Source organism: Rhodnius prolixus, unplaced genomic scaffold, assembly GCF_049639745.1.
Source record: "Rhodnius prolixus isolate KJV_2025 unplaced genomic scaffold, Rpr scaffold_12, whole genome shotgun sequence".
Classification (NCBI taxonomy): domain Eukaryota; kingdom Metazoa; phylum Arthropoda; class Insecta; order Hemiptera; family Reduviidae; genus Rhodnius; species Rhodnius prolixus.
In genome coordinates, this window is record NW_027411635.1 from 15,195,213 (window position 1) to 15,209,571 (window position 14,359).

The 14,359-nt window shown below is 34.1% G+C and overlaps 2 protein-coding genes across 8 annotated transcripts in view; one reads left to right on the forward strand and one right to left on the reverse strand.

Moving 5' to 3' along the window:
- cyst (rho guanine nucleotide exchange factor 18 cysts) overlaps positions 1–6,668 on the forward strand; it is a 60,798-nt gene extending 54,130 nt beyond the window's left edge. For 2 of the 4 annotated variants that reach the window (XM_074143163.1, XM_074143168.1), the window contains one exon: positions 2,578–6,668. The gene's annotated coding sequence lies outside the window, so the exon portion shown is untranslated. Of the gene's footprint in view, positions 1–2,019; positions 2,526–2,577 lie in introns of those variants that run through there. The other 2 variants (XM_074143164.1, XM_074143169.1) reach the window with 2 other exon arrangements.
- On the reverse strand, positions 4,182–14,338 carry LOC141461816 (uncharacterized). Of its 4 annotated transcripts, XM_074143182.1 has the most exons (5): positions 13,983–14,338; positions 13,372–13,896; positions 10,596–10,777; positions 9,365–9,561; positions 4,182–8,056 (listed from the first exon to the last, which is right to left on the reverse strand). In XM_074143182.1, the coding sequence occupies exons 3-5, from the start codon at positions 10,775–10,777 to the stop codon at positions 7,860–7,862; spliced, it is 576 nt and encodes a 191-aa protein (XP_073999283.1). In that variant the 5' UTR covers positions 13,372–13,896; positions 13,983–14,338; the 3' UTR covers positions 4,182–7,859. The 4 variants fall into 4 exon arrangements, with proteins under 4 accessions (XP_073999283.1, XP_073999281.1, XP_073999280.1 ...); XM_074143180.1 differs by lacking the exons at positions 13,372–13,896; positions 13,983–14,338 and adding an exon at positions 12,021–12,178; XM_074143179.1 differs by lacking the exons at positions 13,372–13,896; positions 13,983–14,338 and adding an exon at positions 11,686–11,985.
- Positions 14,339–14,359: the final 21 nt, after the last annotated feature.

The window sequence follows — 14,359 nt, forward strand, 5'->3', positions numbered from 1 at the left end:
TTCTCCTTCATTAATGACAAACAAATTATTAGCAAGAATGAAGTCCAGAAGTTGCTTACCTCTTTGATTGGTCCCTGAACTGCCCCACACCACATTGTGGGAGTTAGCATCACACCCAATCAATAGTTGCAGACCTCTCTCCCTACACTGGATGGTCAGATGTTGCATCTCCTCCGAGGGAGGGAGGGCTGTTGAATCGTAAGGAAGATAGGTCGAGGCCACAACAATTTCCTTGACCCCTTCTTCCGCACGTAGTTTCACCTTCACTGCAGCTGGTCTCTGAAACAAAATTCCATCAGCAGTAAAGACGTAATATCTTCCCTAACGTATATGCACGTCCTGGGATTGTCCAGGCTTCGATCATAAAAAATCTTACCTTTAGCCTCGCCAAGTCCTGCCACCCGCCCCCGTACTAGCCAGGGTTCCTGAATTAAGACTATGGCGATGTCTTCGTCGCAAATGAAGTGTGTCAGAGCTGCCGATGCCCCCTACTGAGGTGGAGGTTCACCTGCAGCATCCTCCAGAAGTTTGGGGGGGTCATTATCCGCAGCTCCTCCAATAGGCTTCGAAACTTCCCTGAGTTTGACTACCTCAAGGCCCAAAAATAGTTTAAATTTGGACCTTTTCAGTCTTCCCAGGGACTGTTCCGAAAGATCGAACACAAGGATTTGCCCCCTGGGCTCGACCTTCCTATTGATTAATCTCCAGTCCGCCGTCTCAAGTCCCTCGTTCTGAACGTTGAGACTATCCAGAACAGCAGATGGAGAGGCGTCTTTGTAGGCACCTGAAACCCACATCGCCACCTTGGCTACCCTTGTCACCCTCCTGGCCAGACCCACCCTCAGCCTAGCTCCCTCTCCCACTTGGAGCTCTGGGATTGTCCTCTCCAACCAGAGTCGTGACGTCTCATTGTAACAATTCACAATGAGAGCACCTCTGGAGAGATAACAGCCCTTAAACTGTGGTCTTATCCCACCAGGATTTTTACAGATTTGCTCAGCTAGCATCCGCTTTAACAAATCTGCTTGCTCCGTACTAAGAAGATCGTTCGGGAAGGAGTCAAGAACGACGGCCATCCTGGGAGCAGAGAGTGCGTCCCTAAAGGAGCCTGTTAGCTCCTTATCTGGGAACCTCACCCTCTTGCTCCCCCGCGCCGCCGTCTTCTCAGACCCGGTACTAGGAGTGCTAATCTCCGATCTGGGCCTCTTGGGGGTCTGGGGAGCTTTGGGAGAGGAAGTTTTAACAACCCCCATCTCCCTCCTCTCACCTGCCCCGGCCGAGGTGACCAGAGGGGCCACACTCTGCACTTCCATCTGTTGGACTATATTGGGGGAGAGCAGTGCTTTCCTCCTTTCCTTCCAGACGTTTTTCGGAAACCATTCCCTGCCATCCTCAGAGGCCTTAAGCTTAGCAAGCTTCTTCCTCTGGGACCCGCTCAGTTTTCCTTTAGAAATTTGTAGATCTTTAATTTTGCGCGAGACCTTAGCGAGAGCCTCTGTTTCTGGTGGGTTAGCGTTACCGCTCCCACCAGGAACGCTCTCCTGAGGACCCGTCGCATGAGTCTTAGGGTCTGGCGTACTGCCACCTCTAAGTACAGACCCAGACGGTGTTCCTTCCTCAGTAACCTGAGGAACTCCGCCGTCTGGAAATTTTGTATTTTTACTTTTATTATTTAAAAACTCCATTCTGTCCCCACGAGAAATGGGGGATTAACGGTCACTTGTGATAGACCCTCACTGCCACAAGAAGGCTAAAATACAATGGGGTTTCGCCCGGTGCCCCAAGGTGATCGTTACCGCACATATGTTTTACTACCCTGTACGCATTCAGCCTCGACACGAGTCCCCATCTCAGCTTGGGTAGCGATACAGTAGAAAAGGAAAGGGAAAGACAGGATAAAAGGAAGGGTAGAATTACGATTAAGGATTAGGGTGGGGGTACACCACCACAAGGCCCTAAGTGTAGTGTGTAAATGTATAAGTGTAACAATTGTATGAGTGTTGCTGTTCATGTTGTTAGGCTGGGACACCCGCAGGGATGCCAGGTTCCCTGAAGAAGTGGCTAGTCCACTTCTCCCTACGGGAAGGAAGGATGTGATGTAACCGGACGGGGAAAGAATAGAAGGGAAGAAAGGAAAGGGAACAGGGGAAGCCGATGGGGGAGACACACCGACCCGTCAGAGCCCCATATGCCGTAGCATCGAAGACTACGTTTCCAGTCCACACTAACTAGGAAGTGAGGGTTGACTTGTCGTTGGACTACCGGAATCGCGTAAGCTTTCAACCGGAGTCGTAACGACCTTGTGGACCTAACAGTTTTAAGTTGACAACAAATGTAGAAAAATGTTTCATTTCATTTCAAAAATTGTTTCAAATAATTTAATAATGATAATAATAATTATGTGACCATTTGTTCAAAGTAGTCATCGTACCCTTGATTTGAATTTTTGTTTAATTATTTATTTCAGGACTAAGTAACGAAAGTTTGATGCTATTATATTGGCCTTTCAGTCATTAATTTCGTATCTAGAATTTAGTTCTTTTAATAATAGTATTTTAACATCCTTTTTTTTTTCAGGTTGTCTCTTCTCTGAACTTATAAAAATGTATAACTTCCCTGAACTTTTATTCTTTATATTTGAAAAAAAAAAACAAAAAAAAAACGAAAATCTAATTGTAAAATCCACTAGTCCCAATTTTTTTATTCTTCAAAACTTGAAAATTTGTGCATTTATTTTTTATGCAGGTCTATTGTAATTTATTATAAATATGTATAAAAAAACTTGTGGTATTTAAATAGATGTTGATTTTATATTATATATTTAAGTACTTAAATAGTTCTTATTTATTTAAGATCTCATTTAATAATATTTAACATTTTTTATATCTGAAGGTTTTTTTTGTATTCATTAATCACTCGTGTAAATTCCACAAACAATGATTCCACACTCACATTTCTCTATTTATGATTTATATTATGTCATTTAGTGCAAAAAAGAACACCCTGTTTATTTGAGATATCGCTATTTCTGATTCATTTTGGTAAAGAGTAATCTACGGGAAAAATGCTGCAGGTAATTTTTTCTCTTGGCCTTTCCCCAGTTCTTTACGTTCTATCTGATGACTTAACAATTTTAATAGAAAAAACACTTTTTTTTTACTACTGTCCTAATGATTTTCACAGAAATGATGCAGGGTGCTGAATGAAATGAGCCAACACCAATGAAAAGTTTCTGCAAGCCAGAGGCGCTGAACAATGTGCGTCGAACCTGATTTTTTCAACGTCTTTTGTACAGGTCCATTTGCTGACCTGAAAATCATAAATACGCGAAGGAGCCTTACCGCTTGAAAGCATTCTCGAAACTTGGTGGGTTGATTTGGTAATACAAGAAGATAGTTTATGAATTGAATGAGAGAATTATGAAAGTTCAACTCCCCGATACTTTATGTAAACAGAATACCACGCAAATATATTTTGTATAATTACATAAACTAAACATATGATTTAGATTGCAAATGTGGAGTGGTAGAATGATTAAGAATGAGTATGGTAGTATGGTTTTTAAATTATAGGATGTATTCATAAAGTTAACAATATTTGGTAAGACTTTGTTAGCGCAACGCGTCTCCAATAATAGTGTAGTTAGATTAGATAATTTAAGACTGATCTTCACTGTGAGCATTTTTTTTTTTTTATGTAGGCTGTACTGAAGAGCGGATTTTTCTAGTCTTTAACTGTGCTGTTTGTTGGATTTTATTGAAATCTCCACCTTTATGAAGAAGTGTAAAGGGAATTACTTCTTTTTTCGAATCCGCTTTTTCTTTACCTATCTTCAGTCGTTACACCTGAACTAGAAAATGGTCATTTACTTCATCTCCCTGAACTGTATTTTTACTGTTACTCTCTGTCTTCCTATTTCACTAGTCGAAAGGGGAAATCGAACTTGGTATATCGTACCTCTAAATTAGGCTGCCTTATATCAAACGCTCTTAGTAATAAATGTCTCTTTCCAAAAGCTCCATTGTTTCAGCATACTCTTCGGATGTTTAACTCATAGCAACGTTTAATAAAATTTATTTATTTTACATTCAACGATATCGAAAGTTTTTCTAAATAGCGGTTTTTAACTTGTCAGTTATAAACTAAAGAAAACAAAAGTGATACTTCGAATAACCAAGGTGTTCGTTCCCCTTCTTTTTTGCACATGAATGTATTTTTTTATTTATTTATAGTATTTGTATTTTTAATTAGTCTTTTGGTTATTTAGCCTAATTTGGGGCAGAAATATCCATTACATATATTATTTCTGTGATAATACAAGTATTGTGTCTTAAATGAATGTTAAAAAAATTAATTATAAATGAAAATGATTATAGAAGTTTATTGAGAAATTAAAATTTAAGTTGTACATAATGAATTTTTCGCGGCAATATTTTTTTTTTATTCTAATTTTTTCATTAAAAACTTGAAATGATTTGGAGTTCCAGTAGTTGTAATAAAACCAAAAAACATGTTCTAATTTTTTTAACCCTTATCCACTCAGATGGACGACAAAATTGGACTTTTTTAAATTTGAACCCGTAGGTAAAGCTTCTTTGGAAACATGTATACTACCTTTTTAGGGAATAATATCCATGTTTAAACCTTAGTAAGCACAGCTTTCGTACTTGGTAATGAGGGATTCAAAACCCTTCATTATTCAATTGAGGCTTCTTTATGATTTTTGCCCTCACCCGAATGATGGGGGCCGAAAAACTCTTTTTGCGAACTTATTTACTTCAATGTATTGTTTGATTGTTTTGACCAGAATATTCTTTATCTTCTTGATTTAACGATGCGTTTCACAGAACAGTAAAACACGGTTCAGAAGTCTTGCTTTACTTGTGTTTTATTCAGTTTTAACTCAAAAAATGTTGCTTAACTGAAAATAAGTTAACTTCAAATGAAGGCCTAACACTTTTATTTTAAAATTTTTATTTTATTTGATTATTTCATTATCGATTTCAAAGAAAGGTGCATATATTCGCATTCTTTAAAGTATATCTTGAGGACAATGAAAGGTTAAGTAGCGCTGCATGGGGAATATCGATGCGCTGGACTTAATAGAGAAGTCTCGATGACAAAAATTGTTGAAGTTTTACGAAGGTGTGAAATAAAGGAACGTTGTGATCGTCTTCTTTATGGTGAAGCTACCTTGGATCAAGTGCATAATTTTTTTATGCTTATTAAAAACTTAAAACTAACTTTAAAGTAGCTTAAAAGAATAATTTACATAATTATTAATTGTCAGAAACTTTTGAAAGTAAAAACTGCTTTTATTTTTTAATCAGCAGTACTCGGTTACCTTTTTTTTTTAATGGCTCTTTAAAATAAAGCAAATGGAAGAAAAAATGTTCTTTTAGTGTTTTAAAGTAATTCATTGCTTTTTATCTTCATATGCGTAATTTATCTCCATAGGCGTTACTTTCTACTTAATCAATTTTTGTTGAATATTTGTTTGCTCGAAATTAAGAGATATAAAAAAAAGATTAATTTTATTTATAGTTGTATATAATGAAAATTCCATCTTTATACAGTATTAAATATTCATTTAGTACCTTCCTTAATAATTTTTCTTACGCTTAATTTACTTTTAAAGCATATAATAAGTTACAAATAATGCTGGAGTATTTGTTTTTAGGCTAATTCTGTAAGTAGACAAATCTTATTAGCTGTTACGCGTAATTAAATTCATTTTACCTTAATAAATTCAATGACAAGAGAATGATCTGTGAATTTCGATGACTCTGAGTCTAACCAAAATAAATTAAACTACCATTAAATGTCCGCTTGAATTGATAAGGGTTAAGTTTGTTTGTTGTAATTTCTAAATTTTCTGTCTTACTCAGTTGCACACACATGTAAATTTATGAAATATTTTGTGTCACAATTTTCCTAAGAGCTACAAAAAAAAAAAAAATGTTTTGAACTCATGTCATTAAAATTAGCACTGGAGGAAGTGGAAACTATAATCGTTGCGTTTTATACAATAGTGTAGTATTAAACAGTGTTGTCAACACGGTAATGTAAATCCGAAAAAAAAACATTTTCCACCTGAATCAGTGTTCTACCTGTAATTCTATTTTTATCTTGTCATTTTGCTTTTGTAGCAACTTGCTATCGATTTTTTCGGACCTCGCAATGGAACTATTTGCTCGCATTCTTTTTCCGCTGTTGCAAACTTAAAGATTATGCTTTAATGAAATTCTATAGCAAAAAACGACTCTCCATTGTAACAATTACTTTTGCGAACTTTAATCGAGCATAACGCAGAAAAAAAACCTGTTACTGCCGGTAATGGAAGAAAACAAATGATTGAGTTCCTTTTTCGTCCAGTGTTTCCTAGTTTATTATATAAACTCAGTATGTTTTCCACATTGAGCCCATGAACCCCCGAAGATCACAATGAAACACAATATACATTCCATTCAAATAATGAACTACTTTAAAGCTAAATGTGTTGTATATATACATATTTATAAAAATAGACGATACTTTAAAATAATTAAATAGAAAAATGATACGGGTGAAAATATGCTTTTACATCAAGATATATCAGTGGTTTTCTTAGCACCTGTATGTATAATTACAAAAAATTGAAATTCAATAATAAAATTAGTTTTCTTTTTTGTTTGTTTTTACTATCTCTTACTCCTAGTAAGAGCAAATATTACTGTCGTTTCAAATCTTTGGAATGGAGTTTCATCCGAAATACAAGTTTTGGGCCCTTTAATACCTGTATACAATATGTATATATATATATATATTTTTAATACAAATAATGTATTTTTTTCGGTGGTGTTTGAGTGGGCTAATAGATTGTCTCAAAAACGAAAAATTTCTGAAAACAAAAATTCGGCATACCAAGGAGACATCACTTAGCGATATTATACAACATAGTCATCAGTAGATGACAAATGTCTAGATAAGATTATCAAGGCAAGATGACATTTGGCAATCGGGTCGAATTTTCACAAGAAAATACTTTTATCTTAATGTACATAATAATTGCGCAAATATAGTTCTATTACTTTTATTGGACACAATTTTTTGGAGAAAATTCAATTAAGGGCAATCCTGTGAGGAGCTTCTTAGGTACGCTTTGGTTTTGTGCTTTTTTACTGGAGTGTAAGGACTAATTTCCTTAGCTTTATTTTAAAATCATTTTGAATCCTAGTGTGTCTGTTGTGCCACTCCTGAAAGAAGTAGTGTACAGTCAAGATCGCCATCGTACAAAGAAAGGTCGACAGTTTTGGTTTTAGGGATACAGTTAACATAGGTAATGAATAATTAAGGACAAAAGATAAAACATCTCCGGTCGATCGATTTGATCAAAAACTGATTTTCTGTTGCTCTTCTGATTACATTTATGGAAAATTTTAAAATTTAACTTCCGATTTTCCACTTTTGAGATTTGCTGAACACATAAAAAGAAAACAGATCAATTTGTAAAAATATTTTTCATATCAAGGAACATCAGTCCGATATATTTCTAATGCAATCTAAATTTCTAAAACGTGACACAATCGCAATATTTCCTCTTACCAGTATGGAAAAATATAATAAATAAAAGCAAATGTTCTGCTACAAATATTTAATGATTCATATTGTCTTGCAAAAACAATAAACAGTAGTTTTGACTTATCCTATTAATTTTAAAGTTACTATTTTTATGTAATAAAATTGCTTGTTCAATCATAACCAATCGGTTGTTAATATATTAACATTGTTTTTCAGAAGTTCCTATGTTAAATCGAATTCCAAACTCAGGAAATGAGGTTCGAATCTAACATTCAAAGCAAAATATAGTCATGAATGTATTAAAAATTCCCGTGGTTACTTTGTACAGATAACACTTTTTTCAGATTACTAAATATATGTTTTCGTTGGTAAAGAACTTCTTCATGACAGACATACGAGAGAATTCTGGGGCATTCAAATGCCACAGTCTCTTGGCAATACGTATTTCTACTGTTGGGTAGATCTTCTTTAAATGTGAATTTCGACCAGGATGCCACTGAAAAAAAAAAATAATAGAATCCACTTTTACAGCGACTTAGTAGTAAATAGAAATATACACTATACAACAATTAAATTCAAACAAAGAATCGATAAATTAAAATTAAAGTAAGTTGAATATTAATAATAAGAATGAGGTTTATAATAACATCAGATATTTAATGAGTTTACACAGTTGATACATTATTAAATTGTGGCAGGAAAAATTTGACCAAAACATTTGCATACTACAAACCCAACTTTTAGACTTGTACATGCACACAGTTTAACAATTCCACTGCCAAAAAAAAAAAAGAAAAAGAAATCTGAAGAGATTTTTTATACAAGAATAAGTGTGAGACAAAAAATTATTTAAAGTAAAATCCTCCACACCAAATTAGTTAATCAACCTCTGATAAATAATGGTAATCTAAAACCAAATATAAAAAGAATGCGTGCTACAATGGATAGAATCAGCTATATTCACAAGCACTTTTACAGCCATTCTGGAAGCTCTACTCATACATTTCTTTTACAACTTAAAATTTTTACTAATCCACAGTCGATAAAATGGTACATTTGAGGGGGAGCTGAAGTCTCAGTAAACTCAGCAGTACTCTAATGTACGTACTAGATTGTGAGGAAAACTCAATAAATATCTCCATCTCCTTAGAATCCAATAAAGGTATCAAGTAAAAGTGAACATTAACGAAAATCTGTAAAGCCCTTCATAAGTGCAGCTCAAAGAAATGAAAAAAATTTGAATAAAGACGTATTTTCCACTTTTTTCCAATTATCTTCAAATTTGGAATTTTAGCAAAAAATTAATTTGATTAATATTAAACAGGAAAAGATTACTGAAGTGGTATTTTAGAGAAAAGCCCAACATTACTCCCGTCCCCCAGTACCACAAAAATCCCGGGAAATTTTAAAGAAAAACTGAAAAATCCGATTGATAGATTTGACCGAAACTTTATTGTTAAAAGGTAGCGCGTTAACGAAATGTTAAATCTGGACTAACTGAATTTTAATTTTTGAGGCTTGCCGTGCACCGACTAATTTCTAAAAATCATTATGATCTCCATCAGAAACATTGTTTAAAAAATGAATAAATTAATAAAATTGTTAACGACTGCTGGCAGTTTTCTTTCAAATATTTTAATTCGACGAATCTCAATATTTTGGAGAAGAATGATTATTTTTATTATTTTTTTTTTGTTTCAGAAAATTAAAAACCATATTGGGTCCTTTGGAAACTTTTTTTTTGCACCAAATAAAATAACTCACTTTGCAAACATTAAATAAAATCACAACCAAACATACGTACAGCACATATTGGATCCAAGAAAACATGTCTGGTGTTTGGATAAAATAACATAAACATTTTCATCTAATTTTTTAACTATATAGTGCCCATGTGCTGCGTTTAGTATGAATGGGAAGCTGGAAAGATGCTCCGTGTAGTATACTCCATATTCCCAGTGATCATAATTTCCAGAATCGGAAGTAATGGTGAAGTTCAAACTGAAAACAAAAAATCATTTGAAACTAACAATCTTCTTTTATTGCCCTATTTGTACTATCTATTTCTTTTCTTTTCCCAGCGCTGTTGCGATCATTGCACCTCTCTAATTTATTGGGACTATTCACTTTTATAAATCACTTGAAAATATTGTTAGTCTACCAGCTTATACTAAATAAAAAGATGTGCTAATCAAATTTGCCAGTAATAAGAGGTAACTTTTTTATCAATAAGGTTCTCAATGAATGCAAGGAATAAACTGCACGCCTTTATACTCTTTTTGTAATTTATGAATAAAAGATTTAAATGCAGTTTGAAGAAATCTTCACATTCTTACAGTAGAAGCTTTAATTTAACCTGAGACGTCAATAAAAACATCGAAATGCGACCGCATTGTATAAGAGCAGCAGTACCGTTGAATTTATCAAGCTCCATCCAATGATCGAAAGCTGCAAGCGCAGGAAAATACACTGCATGAATTCCAACATTCATAATAATCTTTTAAAGTATGAACAATAATTACTCCGAAGAAATATGGATAAATTTGTTGGTCTTAATGAAAATCAAAACAATTGTCGGAACTTATTTAAGCAAAGTATTCCATAAATGAGGGTGAGGAATGGTGAGTATTTCTTCTTATACACTTGATGAACATCACTTGATGGCTGATGACCGCCTAACCTGTTTTCTTTCTATGGTTATATGCATATCATGACTATCGAATTTTGAAATAACCACCAGGCCGTGCACGCCAGACAAGGACATCACCCTCTTTTATTCCAGATAGAGCATAGGGCACACTTAGCTGTAGCAGCAGATTGATTAACAGTAGACTGTTTTTTGTTCGTTTTTGAATGTCGGGTTGAAAAGGACTGTACAGAATCTCTGGGCAAAATTAATATAATTTCGTGTTCCTAAGACAAAGTTAGTTAAAGAAAATGTGTCTGAAATAGTACAATTTGCATATATAAACATTTTAATACAAGTACCTCATTAGAATAGAATATTGCAAAAAAAAATAATAATAATAACTTGCATTGTAGGATTGAGAAATTTCATATTATTAAAATCAGCCACATATTCCCAAACTTCAGCAGGTCCAACGCCTTTTATAGTGCTGTCAAACTGAACCTTGTACTCTTTCGGTACAATCATTATATAAGCAATCAGGGCAATTATACATATTATTGTGTATTTCTTTCTCCTCCAAATTGTCATCTGAAACAAATTTGTTGTGAATATTCAATCCTAATCTCTTAATGCCATAATTAAAAGTGTAATTGATACATTTATTTAAAAAATTTGAACTGTACTAAACATTTAGTTTCTTAATGATAAGATCCAAGTAATTTGTTATCAGATAGTTATCTCAGGTGTAACAAAACAGTAAGTAAAACCGTGAAACTGCGATTCATTTTGACACAGGAGATTTTGTTGGTGATTACATAGATAATGGACAATAGATGATGAAATGTGGTTCAAATATAAATTCCAGCTTTATTTTCTTAAGTTTGGAAAAAACGCGATGAATCTGCGAGAATGAAAAACTTAAGCATATTCTGCGAAATCGAACATTCGGTTAAAAGTTTTTCCTCCAATTTGGTATTCTTTCCGTGCTTTAGATGAATCTTGATGTTATGTTACTGATGGAATCGTAAATTATTTGGCCCTGACAATTTTAAAGGATACTAACAGTAGTATTTTTCTGTGGTGGCCCCAAACAATCTTGCATAAAACGACTCGATTTTCTTTCAATACATCTCTCAAAGTTGGAAATTATAAATTTCCTCCTTATTTAGAATGTTTACAAATTTTTAGTTAACTTTAATATGTAAGACCGCTATGTAAAACTGTTTTTTTTGGGGGGGAAGTGAGAAGTCATAGCTTCTCAAAATTTCTTACCATAAATGTTCGTGAAACAGTGACTTCAAAAGCCATAAAAACTTATCTGAGTGTATAAACATTAACCCCGTAATCCTCCCAAAATGAATCTTTACTGCAAAACGTTTTCAACATTGTAGCGTTTCTTAAGGATAGTATTTATATTAAGTTTAAATTAACCATATTAGATTAACAAAAAACAAAAGTGTAAATCTGAAAAAGTTCTGAAAATATGCATCTCTTACCAAGGGACTTTCCTGAAATAAAATTTTAGCAATGCACTTACTTTTCATACAAAGAATTGAAATTAGTATTTTTAATAATATGAGACATTTTTAAGAGGGGCAAAATTCATTCAGTGAAGTGGTACATCCGGTTGAAAAATTTAGATCCCTAACTCGGTCGGATCGTATGGCCTTGTATCCAATCTTGCAGCGATTTTTCGTTGTTGATGCAATCTGTTCATGTAGACCATGCGCTAAAACACTTATTTAATATTTTGAGGATCGCTAAAAATCGGTTTCAATACTAAAACACTTTCAGGGAGGTTTAAAACTGGATAAGTAAATAGAAACATTACCTCTATGTAGATTTGTTTTTAAAAAATGGTACACTGGTTTTTAGTTATCTATTCACTGACTGATAAGTGCATAAGCAGGAATACAAACTTCCTACGTGTTATTTTTAAAGAGGTTTATAGCCTAACATTTAAAATGTAAATAAACAAACAGCCACTTGTTACTACTTGTTTATGTGCATATTTAAGCATGTTACTTTTGTGTGTGTTCATGAAGTTTTAAGATTAGGGAATCTGAATTAAGTTATTTTCATCGATAAAATCTGGTATAAACAATCACCCGATTTTCTCTTTTACGTAATTAAATTTTTTGAAACTTATTATCTGTACAAGCTTTAATGCTTTTTGAAACTTAGAATTTGTACCAAAAAGAATGGCTGACTTATATCAATTAAAATATGTTCATCATGGTAGAATGGTATTATGGTGAATATTTAATTCTGTGGACGTTTGATGTAAAATATGCAGTCTTGCATTTTTCATCATGAAGGAGGACACCTTTTTCAAACCAAAGATGAACTGAGTGAATATGTTTTAGAGTAGCTGAGAAGAAGCTCGATTGTAATCACATGACAGGAATTAGCATTTGTTCTCAATTCGGGACAGTTAAGAGAGTTTGTTCAAAATAGAAAGTAACGCCTCCTACGCAATTAGTGAAAGGGCCGAATAGAGTTCTAGTTATCAAAATGCAACAATTTGGTAGTTATCATTTTTAGTTATTCTTACATTCGAAATGAGACTAACCTGCAATCTAGAAGCTACCTACACATTAAATTGAAATTAAGAAATGACTATCAAACTCTCAAAAAACTCGACGAACGCATCTAAAACCTCAATGTTCTAAACTCTTGTATATGGTACATTTCTAGTCGGACCATAACTGAGTTACTAGACTCCAAGAAGACCGCAAAGAATAAGAGTAAATATTCCAAAATGAAGTGCTGCGTCTCCCTTTCACGAGGTTCATACGAAATGAACAAATCCACAGGAAGTTGGAAGTTTCCATGTACTTCGTATTACATGAATTACATTACGTATACTCATAACACTACATACACCGCTTTCTAAATTAATAAAGTAGAAGGTGGGAATGGATAATTTTCTACACCGGCTGCTCAGGTCTGATTCAAAAAGTTAAGAGAAAGTGATATGACCCTTTCAAGTATGTCTACACTTCTGAAGCAGCTGCAGAAGCGGATCCTTAGACTAAACCAACAAACTTTAAGATGAATTAGACATATCCAAATCAACCATTAACCACCTTCTACGAATAAAGTTCGGTTGTAATCGCACGTAAAAAATACAGCAGTTCAAAAATGAATGAGGGAAGGGATTAGCTATGTGGTTAGCTTACTGGATTCCCATGCGGAGGTCCCGGGTTCGAATCCAGCTGCTAACCTTTAGATTTTCTCTTCCTAGGAGCTTCTTACGGCTCAATGTCCGGTCATGGACAGTGTTCTTTGCAACGAGACTGTACTGCTCGGAGGCCGAAAGTGCACTGAAAAAAATCTCTGGGCGCCAATAACCGCAGATGTTGATGCGCCTTAAATCATTACATAAAATCAAAACAAAAATGAATGACCCCTAGGTAGTTCAACATTCATTACAGCACATTCTTTTTATAAGGTTGATACTCTTTTCTTGTTCTTCTTAATGTTCGGAACTCTACGTGTTCGCTGTAGGTTTTGATATATTGGATTTTCCCAAATTACGAACGTTTGGTATTGATACGTTCCCTCAATTGTGGTTGATAAGGTGTAGACTGAGGAGGAGTGTGATCCATGTATGTGTACATCACATTCTGTTGTGGTAAGGTATCCGTAATTGCGGCTGTTGCTTAAAGTTCAATACACCTACAGAGTAGGTGACTCCGACAGCCCTACGATTATGCACAAAGAAAATAATAAAGTTATGTAATACTGTATGTACGCAATACATCTAAATCTAAATTTGTTTATACAATACCTGCCATAAGTCATTTTTGAATTGGTGCTGAGGGGAAGAATTGATTTGTATGCTTTCTTCTTTTCAGAGAATATTGATTTTATGAGGAGGTCATCTTCCCTGAAAATTACCTTAGATTATAGTGAACCAAACGTACATTTAGTAAAGATACTAAGTATGTCGACGAAAATGTGTAAGTTTTGGCTTTATTTATTTTTATTATTCGTTTATGTTCAGACCAGAATTTCTGAAAGCATTAGTTTTAGCACTATTACTAAGAGATAATCGGCAAGAGTCAATCGGCCAAAGCAAACAATTATTTGTCAATTCAGGTTTTTAAAAATAAACCTTTAGCTTGTCAAAATAACACAATGCCAAAAGCATAATCTTCGCCTATA

Bases quoted from the DNA above. Each gene is read 5' to 3' on its own strand.
- LOC141461816 (XM_074143179.1), bottom strand. From the start codon at position 11,733: ATGAAAAGTAAGTGCATTGCTAAAATTTTATTTCAGGAAAGTCCCTTG. The intron at 10,778-11,685 runs GTAAGAGATGCA...AATTTGTTTCAG, and splicing joins TATTTCAGGAAAGTCCCTTG to ATGACAATTTGGAGGAGAAA. The intron at 8,057-9,364 runs GTACGTATGTTT...TTTTTTTTTCAG, and splicing joins TCTTGGATCCAATATGTGCT to TGGCATCCTGGTCGAAATTC.